The following is a 21,787-nucleotide window of genomic DNA, read 5'->3' as shown; positions in this document are numbered from 1 at the left end:
CCTCTCCATGTGAGTTACTGGCTAGGCTGGTCACTGACCCCTCAATTAAAAATATTTGCTATATCAGCCTCTGGTTCTGCTCCTGAAGTCGATGGAAACTACGTTGCAGTTTCAAGCTCCTGCAGCAGCCAATGATGACTCGGTACAGCCAAGTGTACAATGGATATCGCCTCCAGACTGGCACTGTTCCATAGTGCCAGAGAGCACTATGCACCAGGCTAGTAGAATACTGGAAATTCTCTCTAAGATCAAGGATGCTGCGACTTGCTCACTGCATTGAAGAACATGCTAAGTGGAGCCATGATACCAGGATACTGTAAGTGAAACTTAAACACAATTGGCATTATGGCCTGCTCTCATGGAGAGATAACATGTAAGGTATTACAAACCTGAAACTCAAAACTAATAATTGCAACTCTGAATCCTTATGCATTAAGTAATACATTAGTTAATATTAAGTGCTGTACTTTTATCCTGTACTAAATATATGCCTAATAATTGTAATGTTATCTTTTCTATTTTGGATCAAGTGCAGAAGTATATTAGACATGTTAAGTTCCTGGTAAAATCATTTTCTAAACAGTTAAAAACATGTCTATAGAATAAGGTGGCAGTCTCAGCCAGTCTCAGTCAACTTCTATATTCTACTGTACTCTGCTGTGTAGCAAAGGTGAGGCTTGCTTGCTGATGGTGAGTCACCTATTGAACAAGTCAAAATTGCTAGAAATTGTACAATTAAAACCAAGGTGTAAAAAAAAAACCTTTATTCTGTAGTTCTGATCACTCCCACAGGTAAAAACGAAGAGAATTTCCAACTTAGTGTTCTAATCCTGAGTGAAGCCAGTTGCCCAAGGAGTGCCAGTTCACCAGGAGCATCTGACAGAGCGAATGAGTGCCAATCATTGAACAGCTTGGAATGTGTCTTCAGACAAAGCTAAGTGTCTGTTGCAGTTTCTCTCTAAAGATGAATAACTTAAAAAAGAATATATATGCTGTTCCCACCAGCTTTTAAGGGGTGCCATCTTTATAGGCACCTAACCTTGTCTACCTCTGTAATCCAATGTGTCCTCTTTTAAAAACGGGTATTCCAAATTTTTAATTAAGTTTGTTTCTTTCAGAGTGAACATCTTATTAACCATATGAAAACTTCATCCAACTTCGTACAGAATGCCAGATCCATCTTCCCCCAGTTAGAATAAATTAAGAGTTTTACACCTTATTAGGCAATGACTACAGCCCATGGCCAGCAGGAAGCAGTTACAGAAAAGAGATCCGTCTCCCTTCAGCACCCCTTTTAAATTAAAGGTGTAAACTCTTCAAGGGTAAAATAAAATTAATAGATGGATCTGGAACCTGACTGGAAATCCATGTGAGCGCCGGTGGCCACAGGATGACTGCAGGAGGCCCCCGCCCCAGGATTCTGCTGTCCAGAATGAAAACTTCTAAACTCTTAAAAACAGTCCTGGATGCTACACTAAAGATTGATAAATAATCAATCAAAACAACAAACAGCCATCCACCTCATAGCTCCAACAATAATTATGCCAAAGCTTAGCAAGTTAAACTTTGGCAAAGGGGGGAAATGATGTGGGCTATGGGTGGCAGGCTCTTTGTCTCTTCAGAGATAACCTAAACTATCTGACTTGTGGGTGTGGGATGATGAAAGGTTGCAGTCCTGCCCTTGGTGAGCAGGAGACAGTTTAACAATGCAAGGTCTATAAACTTTAAGTATTCAGGGGAAATGCAAAGCAACTATGCTAAAAGCTTATTGAATGCCTGAGGTCCATGCTAAGAGCTTACTAAGGTGTGGAAATATATGCTAATTCAAGCCTATTGAGAACTGAAACAAAAGGACCATTTGGCCTTTCCTCTCTGTATAAAAGGGACTAAAAAATCTTGTTCGGGGCTCGGGATTCAAACAGAAGGTTCCCGAGTCCGGCCGGCCATCAACAAAACCATTTTTCCTTCTCAAAATCATTCCTGAGTCCTGGCCTCTCTATACTCAAGTAATTGAACTTCTCTCAAATTCTACAACAGTACGACATCTGTCCTCTGCCTCTGTTAATTTCCCGCCACGACGCCCTCAGGGATCCCCCATGTTGCAACACACTTCAGGACAGTTCCTTTTCAGACCCTGCCCCTCTTAGCCACAAATATTGGAATATGTATAAAGTGGGATCTTTTGAGGCAAGCGTGGTGTTGTTAGCTGGTTCTTAAAATATCGACACATCTTCATCCTTAACAATAACAACACTGCTGCCCCAAGTCCATCACTGTCTAGGCCACCGGGGTACTGGCCTCTGGACCCCTGTCCCCACGCTGGAAGGGGGGAAGTGAAGGGGGTGAAAAGCAGAATCAGAATAAATGCAGTAAAGTTCCCTCCATAGGGTGTCAAAGCCAAAATACCTTTGCATTCTGCCCAGGTTCTTAGAAGGTATTGTAGTAACTTTAAGTAAGAGAATGTGTTCTGTGAAGGTAAAATTTGTCTTAAGGGTATAAATAATTATAAAAGTTTTACAAAGCATTGTTTAAATTAAGGTATTTAAATGGCTAATTGCAGAAAGTCATTATTTAACAAAAACTGAATTGATAATAATAATAATAAAAGGCAATTTTATAACAAACTTATTCGGCAGCCAGTCTCCCCTGCCAACTTGCTTCCAAAAAAACTGTTTCTGGTATTACATGCTACTAAGTATTTAAAGTGAAGAATTGTTCATTATTTTAACAAGCTTGTTTAGTATTAGTGGCAATTATATGTTGTAAGAAGTTTGCCTGGTAACTTAGTATGTGGGATATATGGAGTGTGTTTTTATTGTTAAGGAAACATAAGATGATTTTGTCCTAAGATAAAATGATTGATTATTGGAAAGAGTAGAGTGTGGGACAAAACCTGAATGAATACTGAAAGTGTAGAAGGTTTGTGGAAGGAAAATTTTTATGATTAAAATTGAGTAAGATCAATATACAAAGAAAATCTTTTATCAAAATAGTTTCTTGTGCTTTAACCTCATCATTTCCTCAGTGTTTGAAGAAGAGTCTTACCTCTTTTAAAAGAACATTTATGTTCTAGAAATCAAATCCTGAAAAGTAGCTTTTTATTTCAAACTAACTGCAAGAGATTTATTGTTTTACTTTAAAGGAAAAATTAAAGTAATAGTTAAGTTCATTTAATGTTATAAGTCGAATGAAAGGTATTTAAAGGTGTTATAAAATTAATAGGTTTTAAAAAAATTAATAAAAACTGTAACTAAGAGTTAAAATCATTTATAAATGCATTTATATTATAAAACAGTGGAAAGACAATAACTGAAATTATAGCTGGGTGAATTTAGCCTGAAACTATTATTTAAGTGTAAATTCTAAACTAACCTTTCCTTTGTTTATGGTTACTTCAAGCCTAACCTCACCCTTTGCCTTTGCCTATGGTTATTTCATAATTGAGAAGAGCTGGGACATCACTGTCTCCTCTCCTGGTATTAGTAACCCTTTCTCTTATGAATTCAAGTGTAAACTAAATAAATTGCTGCGTGATGGAATAAGGTTAAATGACCACTGGAGTTTTATTATCTCCAAAATCAAAAAGGGGGGGTGGAGGGGGAGAAGTCTCCTGCCTTGACAGTCAGTGTTCCTAAGAGTGGCAATTCATGAGAGAAAGCAGTCTGTCTCCCTGAGGCTTCAAATAGCCTCAGTAAATATATATAAAATTAATCTTGTTGCTTATCCAAAATTCTGCTAGATTCAAAGTAAAATATAAAGTTCTGAAACAAAAAAATAGTGCTAAAGCATTGAGAACATTTTGGTTACAATCCATTAAGAAAGAAAATTCTTGTGTAAAACTGCATGGTCATAGTATAAAACTGCACAGTCATAGTGCAAATTAAGAAGAGTTTCAAGAGTCTTTGAAATGTTTTGCAGTCACACTTGTTTTGTAAGAATTAGAAGTTTAAAGTAACTAAAGTCATGTTGTTGTGTCAAACTATTCCTGTCTGCCTATTTGCTCAAATTGTTGAGGTTAAACATGTAGTTACAAGTAATATATATTTCAGGACCCCAAATTAAGCTAAACAGTATACAGAATAATGCAAATTATAAATAATATCAATGAGTTTTGTTTCTGTGTCTAACTCTTTGTGTCTGCCCATTTGCTCAGTGTATGTCTTCATACATTGGGATAATAATATCAAATTAACAAATGAAAATTCTTAAAAGAGCTCTATCCAAATTGTTAATTAAATATGCAGTTATATATGTAAATAAATATCCTTAAAGCCCAAATTAAACTAAGCAGGATGAAAAAGTCATAGAAATCTGATTATAGAAACAATTGGGAAAGGGCCTCCTCTTTGCAAGAGCTTTAAAGGCAAGACTAAGTGTAGCAGATTAAACCTATCTACTAGGCTAGGGAATTAAGAATCAGTTTGCCTGGTAATTTCCCAGTTTAAACCTTTTGTCAGCCATAAAATGTAAAAAACAAAGATTAGGTTAATTTTCACATAAGAAAAATGTTGATGTAACCCGGCGGCCTGCTGCCTCAGTCTCCCACTCCCGGGTTGGACAGCAGTGGAGGAGACCGGTTTAGGCCAGTCCTATGGGCAGTGGAAGGATGCCCAAGAAGGAGCTAAGTCAGTGCCATTTCAGCACTAAATTCTATTCCTTATTTGACAAAGGGGAGCAGGTAAAAACTAAAATGGTTGGAATGTGATAGAGGAAGCAGTTAAATCACAAACTTTTGTGTGGGAAAGTTAGATTTCAGATAAACTGTAACTTCTGAAGTATCCAATCTATGAAAAACAGAGGAAGAGCTTGCATGCTAGGCTTAGGGGTATAAATTGTGTCATTTTTCTTTGTTCGGGGCACCAGCCATATCTGGCTCTGTGCCCCTTCTTGCAAGATTGAGAATAAATTTTTTTCTTCTCCACAATCTGGTGAGCCTTATTTTCTTCCAGAAGATTTCTTTCCAACAAAATAAAGGTAATTAGTGGCTCTATTAACAAATTTCAGTAAGTAAAGGAAAGTCCATAAAAACTATAGAGAGATCTTTCCTGGGTTATGATTTTAAAAATTAAGTAATTGTGTAATCTGTTTTAAAACCTGGTAATCAGTATGCTTTTAAATTATTAATTTTCATAACTTAAAGAAGTTTTTAGCTTCCTGTAAGGGAAAAAGAGAACATTCCTTGCATAAACTATTATGGTTTCAATTTTATTTAACTTGAGTGTAATCTCCCATAGTTAATTTATAAACTAAATTAACATTATATATACAAAATCTTTAGAGTAATGAAAATTGTAAGTTCACATTGGTGAAATTAGGCTAAAGGAAAAAGATTGTAGATATGCTCTCTTAAATAAATAGAGTAAATTTCTTTGGTAATTGTAATTTAATAAGTTTATTTAAACATGAGGTGTCTAGTTAATGTGGTTATAGTCAATTATAAGGAGGTTGTAAAACATCTGCCAAACTGAAAATGTTTAAATAGTTCTAGTTCTAGAAGTCATTGTTAACTAAAACTTAGATTGGTATTGGTAGCAGAAATAACTTAATGATAATAAAACCTGTCTGAAGACCACCGCAAAGTACATATTTAAGTAAATGGTAATAAAAAGTTATCTTGATTCTATTGGAAATTTTCTGTTTTCATTTTAAAAATGAAAAATAATATTTTTCTTCTATTACTAAAGTACCTACTGTTATCTTCATAGTAAAATTGTGTAAGTGAACAGTCATTTGATATATGTGTTGCATTAAGTTGTTTAAAATATATATAAAAACAAGGAATAAACTTTAACATTGTCAAACTCTTGTGCATTCAAACCAGGCCTTGAATACATTACAGGTGGCCTCTCCATGTGAGTTACTGGCTAGGCTGGTCACTGACCCCTCAATTAAAAATATTTGCTATATCAGCCTCTGGTTCTGCTCCTGAAGTCGATGGAAACTACGTTGCAGTTTCAAGCTCCTGCAGCAGCCAATGATGACTCGGTACAGCCAAGTGTACAATGGATATCGCCTCCAGACTGGCACTGTTCCATAGTGCCAGAGAGCACTATGCACCAGGCTAGTAGAATACTGGAAATTCTCTCTAAGATCAAGGATGCTGCGACTTGCTCACTGCATTGAAGAACATGCTAAGTGGAGCCATGATACCAGGATACTGTAAGTGAAACTTAAACACAATTGGCATTATGGCCTGCTCTCATGGAGAGATAACATGTAAGGTATTACAAACCTGAAACTCAAAACTAATAATTGCAACTCTGAATCCTTATGCATTAAGTAATACATTAGTTAATATTAAGTGCTGTACTTTTATCCTGTACTAAATATATGCCTAATAATTGTAATGTTATCTTTTCTATTTTGGATCAAGTGCAGAAGTATATTAGACATGTTAAGTTCCTGGTAAAATCATTTTCTAAACAGTTAAAAACATGTCTATAGAATAAGGTGGCAGTCTCAGCCAGTCTCAGTCAACTTCTATATTCTACTGTACTCTGCTGTGTAGCAAAGGTGAGGCTTGCTTGCTGATGGTGAGTCACCTATTGAACAAGTCAAAATTGCTAGAAATTGTACAATTAAAACCAAGGTGTAAAAAAAAAACCTTTATTCTGTAGTTCTGATCACTCCCACAGGTAAAAACGAAGAGAATTTCCAACTTAGTGTTCTAATCCTGAGTGAAGCCAGTTGCCCAAGGAGTGCCAGTTCACCAGGAGCATCTGACAGAGCGAATGAGTGCCAATCATTGAACAGCTTGGAATGTGTCTTCAGACAAAGCTAAGTGTCTGTTGCAGTTTCTCTCTAAAGATGAATAACTTAAAAAAGAATATATATGCTGTTCCCACCAGCTTTTAAGGGGTGCCATCTTTATAGGCACCTAACCTTGTCTACCTCTGTAATCCAATGTGTCCTCTTTTAAAAACGGGTATTCCAAATTTTTAATTAAGTTTGTTTCTTTCAGAGTGAACATCTTATTAACCATATGAAAACTTCATCCAACTTCGTACAGAATGCCAGATCCATCTTCCCCCAGTTAGAATAAATTAAGAGTTTTACACCTTATTAGGCAATGACTACAGCCCATGGCCAGCAGGAAGCAGTTACAGAAAAGAGATCCGTCTCCCTTCAGCACCCCTTTTAAATTAAAGGTGTAAACTCTTCAAGGGTAAAATAAAATTAATAGATGGATCTGGAACCTGACTGGAAATCCATGTGAGCGCCGGTGGCCACAGGATGACTGCAGGAGGCCCCCGCCCCAGGATTCTGCTGTCCAGAATGAAAACTTCTAAACTCTTAAAAACAGTCCTGGATGCTACACTAAAGATTGATAAATAATCAATCAAAACAACAAACAGCCATCCACCTCATAGCTCCAACAATAATTATGCCAAAGCTTAGCAAGTTAAACTTTGGCAAAGGGGGGAAATGATGTGGGCTATGGGTGGCAGGCTCTTTGTCTCTTCAGAGATAACCTAAACTATCTGACTTGTGGGTGTGGGATGATGAAAGGTTGCAGTCCTGCCCTTGGTGAGCAGGAGACAGTTTAACAATGCAAGGTCTATAAACTTTAAGTATTCAGGGGAAATGCAAAGCAACTATGCTAAAAGCTTATTGAATGCCTGAGGTCCATGCTAAGAGCTTACTAAGGTGTGGAAATATATGCTAATTCAAGCCTATTGAGAACTGAAACAAAAGGACCATTTGGCCTTTCCTCTCTGTATAAAAGGGACTAAAAAATCTTGTTCGGGGCTCGGGATTCAAACAGAAGGTTCCCGAGTCCGGCCGGCCATCAACAAAACCATTTTTCCTTCTCAAAATCATTCCTGAGTCCTGGCCTCTCTATACTCAAGTAATTGAACTTCTCTCAAATTCTACAACAGTACGACATCTGTCCTCTGCCTCTGTTAATTTCCCGCCACGACGCCCTCAGGGATCCCCCATGTTGCAACACACTTCAGGACAGTTCCTTTTCAGACCCTGCCCCTCTTAGCCACAAATATTGGAATATGTATAAAGTGGGATCTTTTGAGGCAAGCGTGGTGTTGTTAGCTGGTTCTTAAAATATCGACACATCTTCATCCTTAACAATAACAACACTGCTGCCCCAAGTCCATCACTGTCTAGGCCACCGGGGTACTGGCCTCTGGACCCCTGTCCCCACGCTGGAAGGGGGGAAGTGAAGGGGGTGAAAAGCAGAATCAGAATAAATGCAGTAAAGTTCCCTCCATAGGGTGTCAAAGCCAAAATACCTTTGCATTCTGCCCAGGTTCTTAGAAGGTATTGTAGTAACTTTAAGTAAGAGAATGTGTTCTGTGAAGGTAAAATTTGTCTTAAGGGTATAAATAATTATAAAAGTTTTACAAAGCATTGTTTAAATTAAGGTATTTAAATGGCTAATTGCAGAAAGTCATTATTTAACAAAAACTGAATTGATAATAATAATAATAAAAGGCAATTTTATAACAAACTTATTCGGCAGCCAGTCTCCCCTGCCAACTTGCTTCCAAAAAAACTGTTTCTGGTATTACATGCTACTAAGTATTTAAAGTGAAGAATTGTTCATTATTTTAACAAGCTTGTTTAGTATTAGTGGCAATTATATGTTGTAAGAAGTTTGCCTGGTAACTTAGTATGTGGGATATATGGAGTGTGTTTTTATTGTTAAGGAAACATAAGATGATTTTGTCCTAAGATAAAATGATTGATTATTGGAAAGAGTAGAGTGTGGGACAAAACCTGAATGAATACTGAAAGTGTAGAAGGTTTGTGGAAGGAAAATTTTTATGATTAAAATTGAGTAAGATCAATATACAAAGAAAATCTTTTATCAAAATAGTTTCTTGTGCTTTAACCTCATCATTTCCTCAGTGTTTGAAGAAGAGTCTTACCTCTTTTAAAAGAACATTTATGTTCTAGAAATCAAATCCTGAAAAGTAGCTTTTTATTTCAAACTAACTGCAAGAGATTTATTGTTTTACTTTAAAGGAAAAATTAAAGTAATAGTTAAGTTCATTTAATGTTATAAGTCGAATGAAAGGTATTTAAAGGTGTTATAAAATTAATAGGTTTTAAAAAAATTAATAAAAACTGTAACTAAGAGTTAAAATCATTTATAAATGCATTTATATTATAAAACAGTGGAAAGACAATAACTGAAATTATAGCTGGGTGAATTTAGCCTGAAACTATTATTTAAGTGTAAATTCTAAACTAACCTTTCCTTTGTTTATGGTTACTTCAAGCCTAACCTCACCCTTTGCCTTTGCCTATGGTTATTTCATAATTGAGAAGAGCTGGGACATCACTGTCTCCTCTCCTGGTATTAGTAACCCTTTCTCTTATGAATTCAAGTGTAAACTAAATAAATTGCTGCGTGATGGAATAAGGTTAAATGACCACTGGAGTTTTATTATCTCCAAAATCAAAAAGGGGGGGTGGAGGGGGAGAAGTCTCCTGCCTTGACAGTCAGTGTTCCTAAGAGTGGCAATTCATGAGAGAAAGCAGTCTGTCTCCCTGAGGCTTCAAATAGCCTCAGTAAATATATATAAAATTAATCTTGTTGCTTATCCAAAATTCTGCTAGATTCAAAGTAAAATATAAAGTTCTGAAACAAAAAAATAGTGCTAAAGCATTGAGAACATTTTGGTTACAATCCATTAAGAAAGAAAATTCTTGTGTAAAACTGCATGGTCATAGTATAAAACTGCACAGTCATAGTGCAAATTAAGAAGAGTTTCAAGAGTCTTTGAAATGTTTTGCAGTCACACTTGTTTTGTAAGAATTAGAAGTTTAAAGTAACTAAAGTCATGTTGTTGTGTCAAACTATTCCTGTCTGCCTATTTGCTCAAATTGTTGAGGTTAAACATGTAGTTACAAGTAATATATATTTCAGGACCCCAAATTAAGCTAAACAGTATACAGAATAATGCAAATTATAAATAATATCAATGAGTTTTGTTTCTGTGTCTAACTCTTTGTGTCTGCCCATTTGCTCAGTGTATGTCTTCATACATTGGGATAATAATATCAAATTAACAAATGAAAATTCTTAAAAGAGCTCTATCCAAATTGTTAATTAAATATGCAGTTATATATGTAAATAAATATCCTTAAAGCCCAAATTAAACTAAGCAGGATGAAAAAGTCATAGAAATCTGATTATAGAAACAATTGGGAAAGGGCCTCCTCTTTGCAAGAGCTTTAAAGGCAAGACTAAGTGTAGCAGATTAAACCTATCTACTAGGCTAGGGAATTAAGAATCAGTTTGCCTGGTAATTTCCCAGTTTAAACCTTTTGTCAGCCATAAAATGTAAAAAACAAAGATTAGGTTAATTTTCACATAAGAAAAATGTTGATGTAACCCGGCGGCCTGCTGCCTCAGTCTCCCACTCCCGGGTTGGACAGCAGTGGAGGAGACCGGTTTAGGCCAGTCCTATGGGCAGTGGAAGGATGCCCAAGAAGGAGCTAAGTCAGTGCCATTTCAGCACTAAATTCTATTCCTTATTTGACAAAGGGGAGCAGGTAAAAACTAAAATGGTTGGAATGTGATAGAGGAAGCAGTTAAATCACAAACTTTTGTGTGGGAAAGTTAGATTTCAGATAAACTGTAACTTCTGAAGTATCCAATCTATGAAAAACAGAGGAAGAGCTTGCATGCTAGGCTTAGGGGTATAAATTGTGTCATTTTTCTTTGTTCGGGGCACCAGCCATATCTGGCTCTGTGCCCCTTCTTGCAAGATTGAGAATAAATTTTTTTCTTCTCCACAATCTGGTGAGCCTTATTTTCTTCCAGAAGATTTCTTTCCAACAAAATAAAGGTAATTAGTGGCTCTATTAACAAATTTCAGTAAGTAAAGGAAAGTCCATAAAAACTATAGAGAGATCTTTCCTGGGTTATGATTTTAAAAATTAAGTAATTGTGTAATCTGTTTTAAAACCTGGTAATCAGTATGCTTTTAAATTATTAATTTTCATAACTTAAAGAAGTTTTTAGCTTCCTGTAAGGGAAAAAGAGAACATTCCTTGCATAAACTATTATGGTTTCAATTTTATTTAACTTGAGTGTAATCTCCCATAGTTAATTTATAAACTAAATTAACATTATATATACAAAATCTTTAGAGTAATGAAAATTGTAAGTTCACATTGGTGAAATTAGGCTAAAGGAAAAAGATTGTAGATATGCTCTCTTAAATAAATAGAGTAAATTTCTTTGGTAATTGTAATTTAATAAGTTTATTTAAACATGAGGTGTCTAGTTAATGTGGTTATAGTCAATTATAAGGAGGTTGTAAAACATCTGCCAAACTGAAAATGTTTAAATAGTTCTAGTTCTAGAAGTCATTGTTAACTAAAACTTAGATTGGTATTGGTAGCAGAAATAACTTAATGATAATAAAACCTGTCTGAAGACCACCGCAAAGTACATATTTAAGTAAATGGTAATAAAAAGTTATCTTGATTCTATTGGAAATTTTCTGTTTTCATTTTAAAAATGAAAAATAATATTTTTCTTCTATTACTAAAGTACCTACTGTTATCTTCATAGTAAAATTGTGTAAGTGAACAGTCATTTGATATATGTGTTGCATTAAGTTGTTTAAAATATATATAAAAACAAGGAATAAACTTTAACATTGTCAAACTCTTGTGCATTCAAACCAGGCCTTGAATACATTACAGGTGGCCTCTCCATGTGAGTTACTGGCTAGGCTGGTCACTGACCCCTCAATTAAAAATATTTGCTATATCAGCCTCTGGTTCTGCTCCTGAAGTCGATGGAAACTACGTTGCAGTTTCAAGCTCCTGCAGCAGCCAATGATGACTCGGTACAGCCAAGTGTACAATGGATATCGCCTCCAGACTGGCACTGTTCCATAGTGCCAGAGAGCACTATGCACCAGGCTAGTAGAATACTGGAAATTCTCTCTAAGATCAAGGATGCTGCGACTTGCTCACTGCATTGAAGAACATGCTAAGTGGAGCCATGATACCAGGATACTGTAAGTGAAACTTAAACACAATTGGCATTATGGCCTGCTCTCATGGAGAGATAACATGTAAGGTATTACAAACCTGAAACTCAAAACTAATAATTGCAACTCTGAATCCTTATGCATTAAGTAATACATTAGTTAATATTAAGTGCTGTACTTTTATCCTGTACTAAATATATGCCTAATAATTGTAATGTTATCTTTTCTATTTTGGATCAAGTGCAGAAGTATATTAGACATGTTAAGTTCCTGGTAAAATCATTTTCTAAACAGTTAAAAACATGTCTATAGAATAAGGTGGCAGTCTCAGCCAGTCTCAGTCAACTTCTATATTCTACTGTACTCTGCTGTGTAGCAAAGGTGAGGCTTGCTTGCTGATGGTGAGTCACCTATTGAACAAGTCAAAATTGCTAGAAATTGTACAATTAAAACCAAGGTGTAAAAAAAAAACCTTTATTCTGTAGTTCTGATCACTCCCACAGGTAAAAACGAAGAGAATTTCCAACTTAGTGTTCTAATCCTGAGTGAAGCCAGTTGCCCAAGGAGTGCCAGTTCACCAGGAGCATCTGACAGAGCGAATGAGTGCCAATCATTGAACAGCTTGGAATGTGTCTTCAGACAAAGCTAAGTGTCTGTTGCAGTTTCTCTCTAAAGATGAATAACTTAAAAAAGAATATATATGCTGTTCCCACCAGCTTTTAAGGGGTGCCATCTTTATAGGCACCTAACCTTGTCTACCTCTGTAATCCAATGTGTCCTCTTTTAAAAACGGGTATTCCAAATTTTTAATTAAGTTTGTTTCTTTCAGAGTGAACATCTTATTAACCATATGAAGACTTCATCCAACTTCGTACAGAATGCCAGATCCATCTTCCCCCAGTTAGAATAAATTAAGAGTTTTACACCTTATTAGGCAATGACTACAGCCCATGGCCAGCAGGAAGCAGTTACAGAAAAGAGATCCGTCTCCCTTCAGCACCCCTTTTAAATTAAAGGTGTAAACTCTTCAAGGGTAAAATAAAATTAATAGATGGATCTGGAACCTGACTGGAAATCCATGTGAGCGCCGGTGGCCACAGGATGACTGCAGGAGGCCCCCGCCCCAGGATTCTGCTGTCCAGAATGAAAACTTCTAAACTCTTAAAAACAGTCCTGGATGCTACACTAAAGATTGATAAATAATCAATCAAAACAACAAACAGCCATCCACCTCATAGCTCCAACAATAATTATGCCAAAGCTTAGCAAGTTAAACTTTGGCAAAGGGGGGAAATGATGTGGGCTATGGGTGGCAGGCTCTTTGTCTCTTCAGAGATAACCTAAACTATCTGACTTGTGGGTGTGGGATGATGAAAGGTTGCAGTCCTGCCCTTGGTGAGCAGGAGACAGTTTAACAATGCAAGGTCTATAAACTTTAAGTATTCAGGGGAAATGCAAAGCAACTATGCTAAAAGCTTATTGAATGCCTGAGGTCCATGCTAAGAGCTTACTAAGGTGTGGAAATATATGCTAATTCAAGCCTATTGAGAACTGAAACAAAAGGACCATTTGGCCTTTCCTCTCTGTATAAAAGGGACTAAAAAATCTTGTTCGGGGCTCGGGATTCAAACAGAAGGTTCCCGAGTCCGGCCGGCCATCAACAAAACCATTTTTCCTTCTCAAAATCATTCCTGAGTCCTGGCCTCTCTATACTCAAGTAATTGAACTTCTCTCAAATTCTACAACAGTACGACATCTGTCCTCTGCCTCTGTTAATTTCCCGCCACGACGCCCTCAGGGATCCCCCATGTTGCAACACACTTCAGGACAGTTCCTTTTCAGACCCTGCCCCTCTTAGCCACAAATATTGGAATATGTATAAAGTGGGATCTTTTGAGGCAAGCGTGGTGTTGTTAGCTGGTTCTTAAAATATCGACACATTTTCATCCTTAACAATAACAACACTGCTGCCCCAAGTCCATCACTGTCTAGGCCACCGGGGTACTGGCCTCTGGACCCCTGTCCCCACGCTGGAAGGGCTGGGGCACTGCAGGCTCTATTTTGAGTGATCAGGAACTGGGTCATCCCTGGCGGCAAAGATTTTGAACATCGCCCCCTGGAGGTCAGTGCTTCTAACGTCAGGGTTTTCAGGCCAGCTCAGGAGGGAAGTGCTGGAAAGGGGAAAGGGCTGCCTTTTCATCCCCAAATCTGAGCCCCTCTGCCCTGACCCCCAACCCATCGCCAGCTCGCACCCCCGAGAGAGAGGTGGGCAGAGGTGAGGCTAAAAACGCGCTGGAGTCACCGTTTTGTGCTGCGGCTGGTTATTTCACAGCTGCATATTTAAAATCTTATTTGGGGACTGAAGGCAACTCTGTGAGGGAAAGGATAATCTTTTCAGAAAATGATGCTGGAATATTTGGACATTCATATGCAAAATATGAACACCTGCCCTTACTCACGCTATGCACAAAAAATTATCTGGAAGTGGATCACAGACCTAAACACAACAGCTAAAATCATACAACTTTTAGGAAAAAACAGCAGAAACTTCTAGTAGCCTCAGTTTGGGCAAAGGTTTCTTAAGACAGAAAAAGCATGAGCTAAAAAAACAATCAAATTAGTTCATTAAAAATTGAAAACTTTTGCTTTTCACAAGGCATCGTTATGCAAATATAAAGCAAGTCATAGACTGGGAGAAAACACTTGCAAAATATATATTTGATAAAGGGTTTGTATCTGGAGTAAATAGATAATTCCTAAAACCCAATATTAGAAAAAAGACAACCCAACTGAAAAATGGGCAAAGGATCTGAATAGATATTTTTCCAAATAAGATACACAAATGGCTAACAGCACATGAAAAAGGCTCAACAACATTTGCCATTAAGGAGAGACAAATCAAAACCACAATGAGGCAAATCTACCAAGTTAATGTTAATGGGACGATGCTGTCTCTTCAATAAATGGTGCTGGGAGAACTGGATATCTGTAACTAAAAATATGAAAGAGGACCCCTATCTCACTCCTTATACAAGAATCACCTCAAAATGGATCAAAGACCTAAATATAAAAGCCAGGACAATAAAGCTACTAGAAGAAAATGTAGGGAAAAGTATTCAAGACCTTGTAGTAGGTGGCGGTTTTTTGGACCTTATACCCAAAGCATGCACAACAAAAGAAAAAATAGATAAATAGGACCCCTCAAAATCAAACACTACTGTACCTCCCAGGACTTTGTCAAAAGGGTGAGAAGGCAGCCAACTCAGTGGGAGAAAATATTTGGAAATCACATGTCAGATAAGGGTTTAATATCCAGGATATATAGAGATTACAACTCAGCAATAAAAAGACAAATGACTAAACTAAAAAATGGGCAAAAGACTTGAATAAACTTTTGAAGAAATACAAATGGCAAAGAAAACACATGAAGAAATGTTCAACATCACTAATGACTAGGGAAATGCAATCAAAACTACAATGAGATATCAGTCACACCTATCAGAAAGACCACAATTAAAAAGACAGAGGGGAAGCGCATGTGCCTTAACGGATAGAGCATCTGCTTACCACATGGGAGATCCAGGGTTCAAACCCATGGCCTCCTGACCTGTGTGGAGCTGGCCCACGTACAGTGCTGATGCACGCAAGGTGTGCTGTGCCACGCAAGGGTGTCCCCCGTGTAGGGGAGCCCCACGTACAAGGAGGGCGCCCTGCAAGGAGAACTGCCCTGTGCAAAAAAAAAGCACAGCCTGCCCAGGAGTGGCGCCGCATACACAGAGAGCTGATGCAGCAAGATACGTAACACAAAGAGACACAGATTCCCAGTGCCGCTGACAGAATACAGGTGGACACAGAAGAACGCACAGTGAATGGACAAAGAGAGCAGACAACTGGCGGAGGGGAAGGGGAGAGAAATAAAATAAATAAATAAAAAGAACTACAAGTGTTGGAGAGGATGTGGAGAGACAGAAACACTTATTCACTGTTGGTGGGAATGCAGAATGGGACAGCCACTGTGGAGGACTGTTCGGCAGTTCCTAAAGAAGTTGAATATAGACTTGCCATGTGACCCTGCAATACCACTACTGGGTATATAATCAGAAAAACTGAGAGCCGTGACACAAATAGACATCTGCATATGAATGTTCATAGTGACATTATTCATGATTGCCAAAAGTTGGAAACAACCCAGGTGTCCATCAACAGATGAATGGATAAACAAACTGTAGTGCGTATTCACAGGATGGAATATTATGCAGCTGTAAGAAGAAATGAAGTTGTGAAACATATGACAACACAGATGAACCTGGAAGACATTATGTTGAGCAAAGCGAGCCAGACACAAAAGGACAAATAGACAATAAAAAAATTAAAAAAATAAATAAGTAAAGAAAAGGACAAATACTGTATGATTGCCTTACTATAAATCAAATACATTGTGTAACATAGTGTATGATTCAAAAAATTTTTTTAATGTATCCAGTACATTTAATTGAGAAATGGATGTTTTTATTCAACTGTGCTTTCTTTTTTTAAATTGTTTATATTTTCAATTATAAAATGTATAAAATAAAGTTAAAAAAAAAACCCACAAGGAGATACTACTTTATACCCCTTAGGATGATAGATAATAACAGCTGGGGAAGATGTGAAGAAACTGGAACCCTGTACACTACTGGTAGGGAAGCAAAATGGTGCAGCTGCTGTGCAAAACAGTCTGGGAGCCCCCGCAAACGTGAACCACTGAGTTGCCATATGGTCCTGCGATTCTGCTCCTAGGTGTATCCCCAAGACAACTGAAAACATACGTTGATGCAAAATTTGTACATGTATGTGTATGTGTATGGAAGCATTATTCTTAATAGCTCAAAAGGGGAAAACAACCCAAATGTCCAACGGATGAACAAACAGAATGTGGTCTATCCATACAATGGAATGGTATTCAGCCCTAAAAAGGAATGAAGTTCTGACAAATGCTACAACACGGAGGAACCTTGAAAGCATTATGCTGAGTGAAGCAAGCCAGACACAGAAAGGCCACACGCTGTATCATCCCATTCCTTGAGACGTCCAGAATAGGCAGATCCTTAGAGACAGAGCAGAGTGGTGGGTGCCGGAGGCTGGGGTGGGGAAACGGGGAGGGACTGCCAGTGGGGGCGGGGTTTGTCTTTGGGGAGCTGCAGATGTTCTAAAAGTAGACGGTGGTGGTGGATGCACAAGGCGGGACATCCTAGACCCCACTGAGGTGGACACTCCCAACGGTGAGATGCATGGGGCGTGAACTGTCCCTCCACAAGGACAACGGCACAGACTCGTCTGGGGCCGCACCACATTGCCCCGCATCGGCACGCGGGTCCCGGCCGCCCCCTCACCAGATGGAGTAGCTGTGGCAGAAGTCCAGCGCCGACACGATCTGGCGGAAGAACTTCCGGGCCTCCTTGGGGGTGAGTCTCCCCTTCTTTACCAGGTAGTCGAACAACTCGCCCCCAGAAACGTGCTCCAGGACCAGGTACCTGGGGGACACGAGGGGGTGGAGGGCTGGAAGGGGACCATGTGGGGCCCAAAGGGCCTGCTCTCCCCTTCCGTCAGCCCTCGCCCAGACCAAGACTCGGCTCCCACTGGCCCCTGGGGTCAGAATCCAGCTCCCCTGCGACCCGGAGAGGAAGAGACGCCGGTTCCCAGAGCTCTGGGAAACGGAAACTCGATTCCCACCAGGCTTGGGCAGCACAGCCTCCCCATGGGCTTTGGGGGGCCAAGGCTGTACTTGGACTGCTGGTTGTCTCAGGAGATAAGGCAGCGCCATTAACATTAGGGTGACATTCAGAGACCCCAGGTCTCCTGGGCCCCTGGGAGATAGAGATTCCCATTGGCCTCTGGAAAGCCAAGCTTCCCATGCCATTTACAATGGGATGCAGATAAAGAATTCTCATCTATCCTGGGCAATGGCATTCGCAGCGTGCACCAACAAAAGTCAACTTCTGTGAGCTAAAGACTACAACTCCCATCAGCCCCTGAGGGGTTAAAAAAAACCCTCTCAATTCCCATCAGCCTCTGGCACATGAAGACTACAACTCCCATCAGCCTTTGGGGATTAAAAAAAAGCCTCTCAGCTCCCATCAGCCTCTGGGACGTGAAGACTCCCAATTCCCATCAGTCACCTGGAAACTAAAGATCCCAAATCCCATCAGGCGGTAGGAGGCTAAAACTCTAATTCCCGTCAGCGCCTGAGAAACAAAAGCTCAACGTCTATGAGTTTCTGGAAAACAGAGTCCAATTCCCTGGGAGCCGTGGGAGCCGTGGGAGGGGAACGCCTCTGCTACGCCCGAGCCCCCGGGGTCTGTCCCTGGGGAGTGGGAGTGGGAGCGCCCCCCGGGGCAACAGCCTCCCCTCCTGCCGCCCCACCTGGGGAAGCCTGGGAACAGCTCCCACTGCTCTAGGGTTGAAGCGGCTTCGCACGGGGGTGGGGGGCCTGTCCTAGCCACCGAGGGAAATGGAGTCAGCCCGGCCCGAAGCCTGGCCGGGCAGGAGGGCTGTCCCCTCTCCTGCAGCCCGGCCCAGCTGTCCCTTGGGTCACCAGAGCCCAGACAAAGGCCCATTCTCTGGAGGACAGCTGGACCCCACCGCCATCCTTCCTGGGGGGTAACCAACTGAGAGAGAGACTAGGAACTCTTAAGGGGGCCCATTGTTGGGGTGTCCGGCCATACGGCACAGCGTTATGTTGGGGAAGGAGGGGTCCCTGATGCCCCAGGGTGGGATCTGGGAAGAGGTGGACTGGCAGGGCCTCAGGCCTTGTGAAGCCCATGGCCTTAGCAACCGGGGGCATCTGCCCTTAGCAACCGGGGTCTGGATCGGGGGAGAGAGGTGTTCCCTGCGGCGCAGTAGGGCAAGGGCCAGGCTGGGGAGGAAGGGGGGACGTGGCCCCTGGGAGCCCACCCAGGACGGCCTGTTCCTGGGGCGGTCCGGCCCTCAGCATCAGGTCCGGGGTCTGTGTGGGAACAAGGGTGACCCGTGTTTATCGGGGCACCCCCGTGCACTCGGCAGATCTGGCCTCCGGTGGCCAGGCCAAGAGACCTGAAGCTTCCTCGGGCCCCACAAGTCCCACCCTAGCACCTGGGGAGGAAGGATGGGGGGCCGGGTGTCTATAAATACCTACAAATATTTCTTGTTCTCGTAGACGTCATGGAGCTTGAGGACGTGAGGGTGTTCGATGAGCTTTAGGATGGCGATCTCCCGCTCCACCTGGGTTGGGGGGTGACAAAGGCACAGAGGTCATGAGGCCTCCCTCCCCGCACCCAGCCCCCAAGGGCCCCCCACCCCCACCACACACACCTTCATCAGCACCGACTCCGACAACTTCTCCCGGTTCACGATCTTGATGGCGACCTTCTGACCCGTGATGCAGTGGACCCCGAGTTTAACCAGCCCTGGGCGCGCGGGATTGAAACAGGCGATGCATTCCCCCAGCTCCTCGGACACCCCCCCACCCACCCACCCCAGCCACCCTCTCCCTCCTCCTTCCCATGCAGGCTGTTGAACAGGGGCCTGAATCACCCCGACCTGAACTCTTGGGGGCCGTGGCTCCCATTCCCATGAAATACAATCCCTTCCCACTCCCTGGCTTCTATTGCTTCTGATTGTCCATTTTCCCAAACGCCCGGTCCACCCACCCGCCACCCTAGATCTCACCCGATTCTCTGCCCTTCAAGTCTGCCTGCTTGATTGTCTCTCTGCAGATGCTTCCCTCCTGGTGACTCCATCGTCTTGGCTTTCCCAGTCTCTTTGCTTCAAACCTCTCGCTCTGAACCCACCAGATCCTGAACCCCCTGCAATTCAGTCCTGATCTCTGGGCAGCTCCGTCTCCCAACTAATAGAACCTCCTCCTTACCATCCTCCACCTACTCCCCAGCCCTAAGCCTTCAGTGCCCTCTTCTGATGGTCTTTCAGTAGCAGGTGTAGCTGTCAGCATGCAAATCCCCAATAGTCCAGACCTTTCCTCACCCCAGCCCCTCCTCCCTCAGACCCAGGCCCCCCCCCGCCAGCCCCCTGCACAGCTCCCCACCAGGGTTGGGGCTCTGACCCTCTCCTCTTCCTGCAGTCCTGGCCGTCAGCGTCAGCACAGACCCTGGGCCCACCTCTGTACCCACTGCTGGGGCCCTTCCTGCTCAGCCCTTCCGCAGGCAAGGGGCTGCGGCCCGGGACCCCCTTTGGAGCAGCGAAGGGTGAGCCCCTTTCCCACTGATGCGCCTGGGGGTTCCCTTGTCACAACCCTCTTTCTACCTCTCCATCCCTGGGTCCCACCCTTAGCCAGGTGCGGGGGAGGGGGGAGAATGCTGGGGTCCCCAGGGGCTGCACGCCCGCCGGCCCAGCTGTCTGCCGGGAGAGGGAGCGGCCCTGCTCGGCTCCAGCCCAGCGCGAGGGAGGAGGCTCCCGGGACGCGCCTGCGGGGGCACTGCAGCAGCGCAGTCCAGTCCCCGCCGCTCCCCGCCCGCAGGCCGGAGGGCCTTCCATCCCAAGTCCTGCAGCCCCTCCAGCCTTTCCCCCAATGGGCTTGCAGCACTGGGCCCCCAGCTGTCCTCCCTCAGACCAGGCGTCCAGATCCCCAGCCCTCCTCCTTCAGACTCAGGCGTCCAGACCCCCAGCCCTCCTCCCTCAGACTCAGGCGTCCAGACCCCCAGGTCCTCCCCCCTCAGACTCAGGCGTCCAGACCCCCAGTCCCTCCTCCCTCAGACTCAGGCGTCCAGACCCCCAGCCCTCCTCCCTCTGACCAGGCAGGCCTCCTCTCTCAGATCTGAGAACCCCAGTCCCCAGCCCTGCCTTCTCCAAAACCCTGGAGCAGGAGCCCCCAGCCCCCTCCATCCTGGGGACCCTTCTGTACCGGGGGACCCCAGGGCTGGGTGGCCAGCCCCTGCCCTTTGAATACCCTGCAGGCCGGCCCTCTGCCCCCAGCCCCCTGCCCCCGCCCCCGGTGCCCCCCCTGCCCGCCGGCTCACCTGTCTGTCCTTTGCCGAGCGTCTTCTCCAGCCGATAGGGACCCACATATTGGGCGTGCTGGGGTGGGTGTGGGTGTGGGTGGGGGAGGTGGTAGGCTGGGGAGCCCCCGCCCCCCTCCTTGGCCCCGGACGACATGGTGCCCTTGGCCCCGGCCCGACCGGCCCCCCGGCCGCCCCCCCTGCGGCCGGTAGCCCCGTCCCTCCGGTGGGGGCCGGCGACCGCTCCGTCCCGGCCCCCCCGGCTGCCCCCCACGTCTCCGGGGGTCCCCAGGGGCCTGGGCTGGGCCCCCCTCGTCGGCGGGCCGCGGAGCTGGGGGAGGGGGGGCTGGCCCGGGGGGGGTCAGGCCCCGGGAGTCAGCATGGCCCGGGGGGGCTGCGCGGCCCCCCCTCCCCAGCCCTTCCCCGGCCTCCCCCCCCTTCCTGCGCCTCCCCCCGCCGGGGGGGTCCGAGGTGCGGGCCGGCGGACGCTGCAGGCCGAGGTCCCCCCCGCCCCCCCACGCGCCCTCTCTCCTCCGCCTCCTCCTCCTCTCCGCCTCCCCCCGCCACCTCGTCCTTTCTCTCCGGCACGCTGACATCACCATCCGGGGACTCCGGGCCCTTCCCCAAAGTTAACCCTTTCGGAGGGGGGGCGGGGGGCAGGGGGCGGGCCTGGCGGCTGGAGGGATGCAGAGGGGGTGGGCGGAGGCAGCGCGGGATGGAGGGATGCTGGGAGAGGCGGGGGAAGGCTGCGGGCGAGGATGGAGCGGGCCGGGCGGCCGGCCCGGGCGCGGGCGCACAAAGGAGCTGGGGACCGGCGGGGCCCCGGGCGCGGGCGCACAAAGG

The 21,787-nt window shown here is 43.5% G+C and overlaps 1 protein-coding gene across 3 annotated transcripts in view; it reads right to left on the bottom strand.

Moving 5' to 3' along the window:
* Positions 1-21,312, bottom strand: part of BRSK1 (BR serine/threonine kinase 1) — a 44,623-nt gene extending 23,311 nt beyond the window's left edge. For 2 of the 3 annotated variants that reach the window (XR_009181671.2, XM_058280841.1), the window contains exons 1-4: positions 20,966-21,312; positions 19,305-19,399; positions 19,129-19,214; positions 17,348-17,488 (exon numbers count right to left, since the gene is read on the bottom strand). Coding sequence is in view for 2 of the 3 variants with exons in the window: in XM_058280841.1 (XP_058136824.1) it covers positions 17,348-17,488; positions 19,129-19,214; positions 19,305-19,399; positions 20,966-21,101 (458 nt within the window). In the remaining variant the exon portion in view is untranslated. Of the gene's footprint in view, positions 1-17,347; positions 17,489-19,124; positions 19,215-19,304; positions 19,400-20,965 lie in introns of all 3 variants that reach the window. The other variant, XM_012523567.3, reaches the window with a different exon arrangement.
* Between the last annotated feature and the right edge of the window lie 475 nt (positions 21,313-21,787).

This window comes from Dasypus novemcinctus, chromosome 18, assembly GCF_030445035.2.
Source record: "Dasypus novemcinctus isolate mDasNov1 chromosome 18, mDasNov1.1.hap2, whole genome shotgun sequence".
NCBI classification, from domain to species: Eukaryota; Metazoa; Chordata; class Mammalia; order Cingulata; family Dasypodidae; genus Dasypus; species Dasypus novemcinctus.
This window is presented reverse-complemented; position numbering and strand designations above follow the sequence as displayed.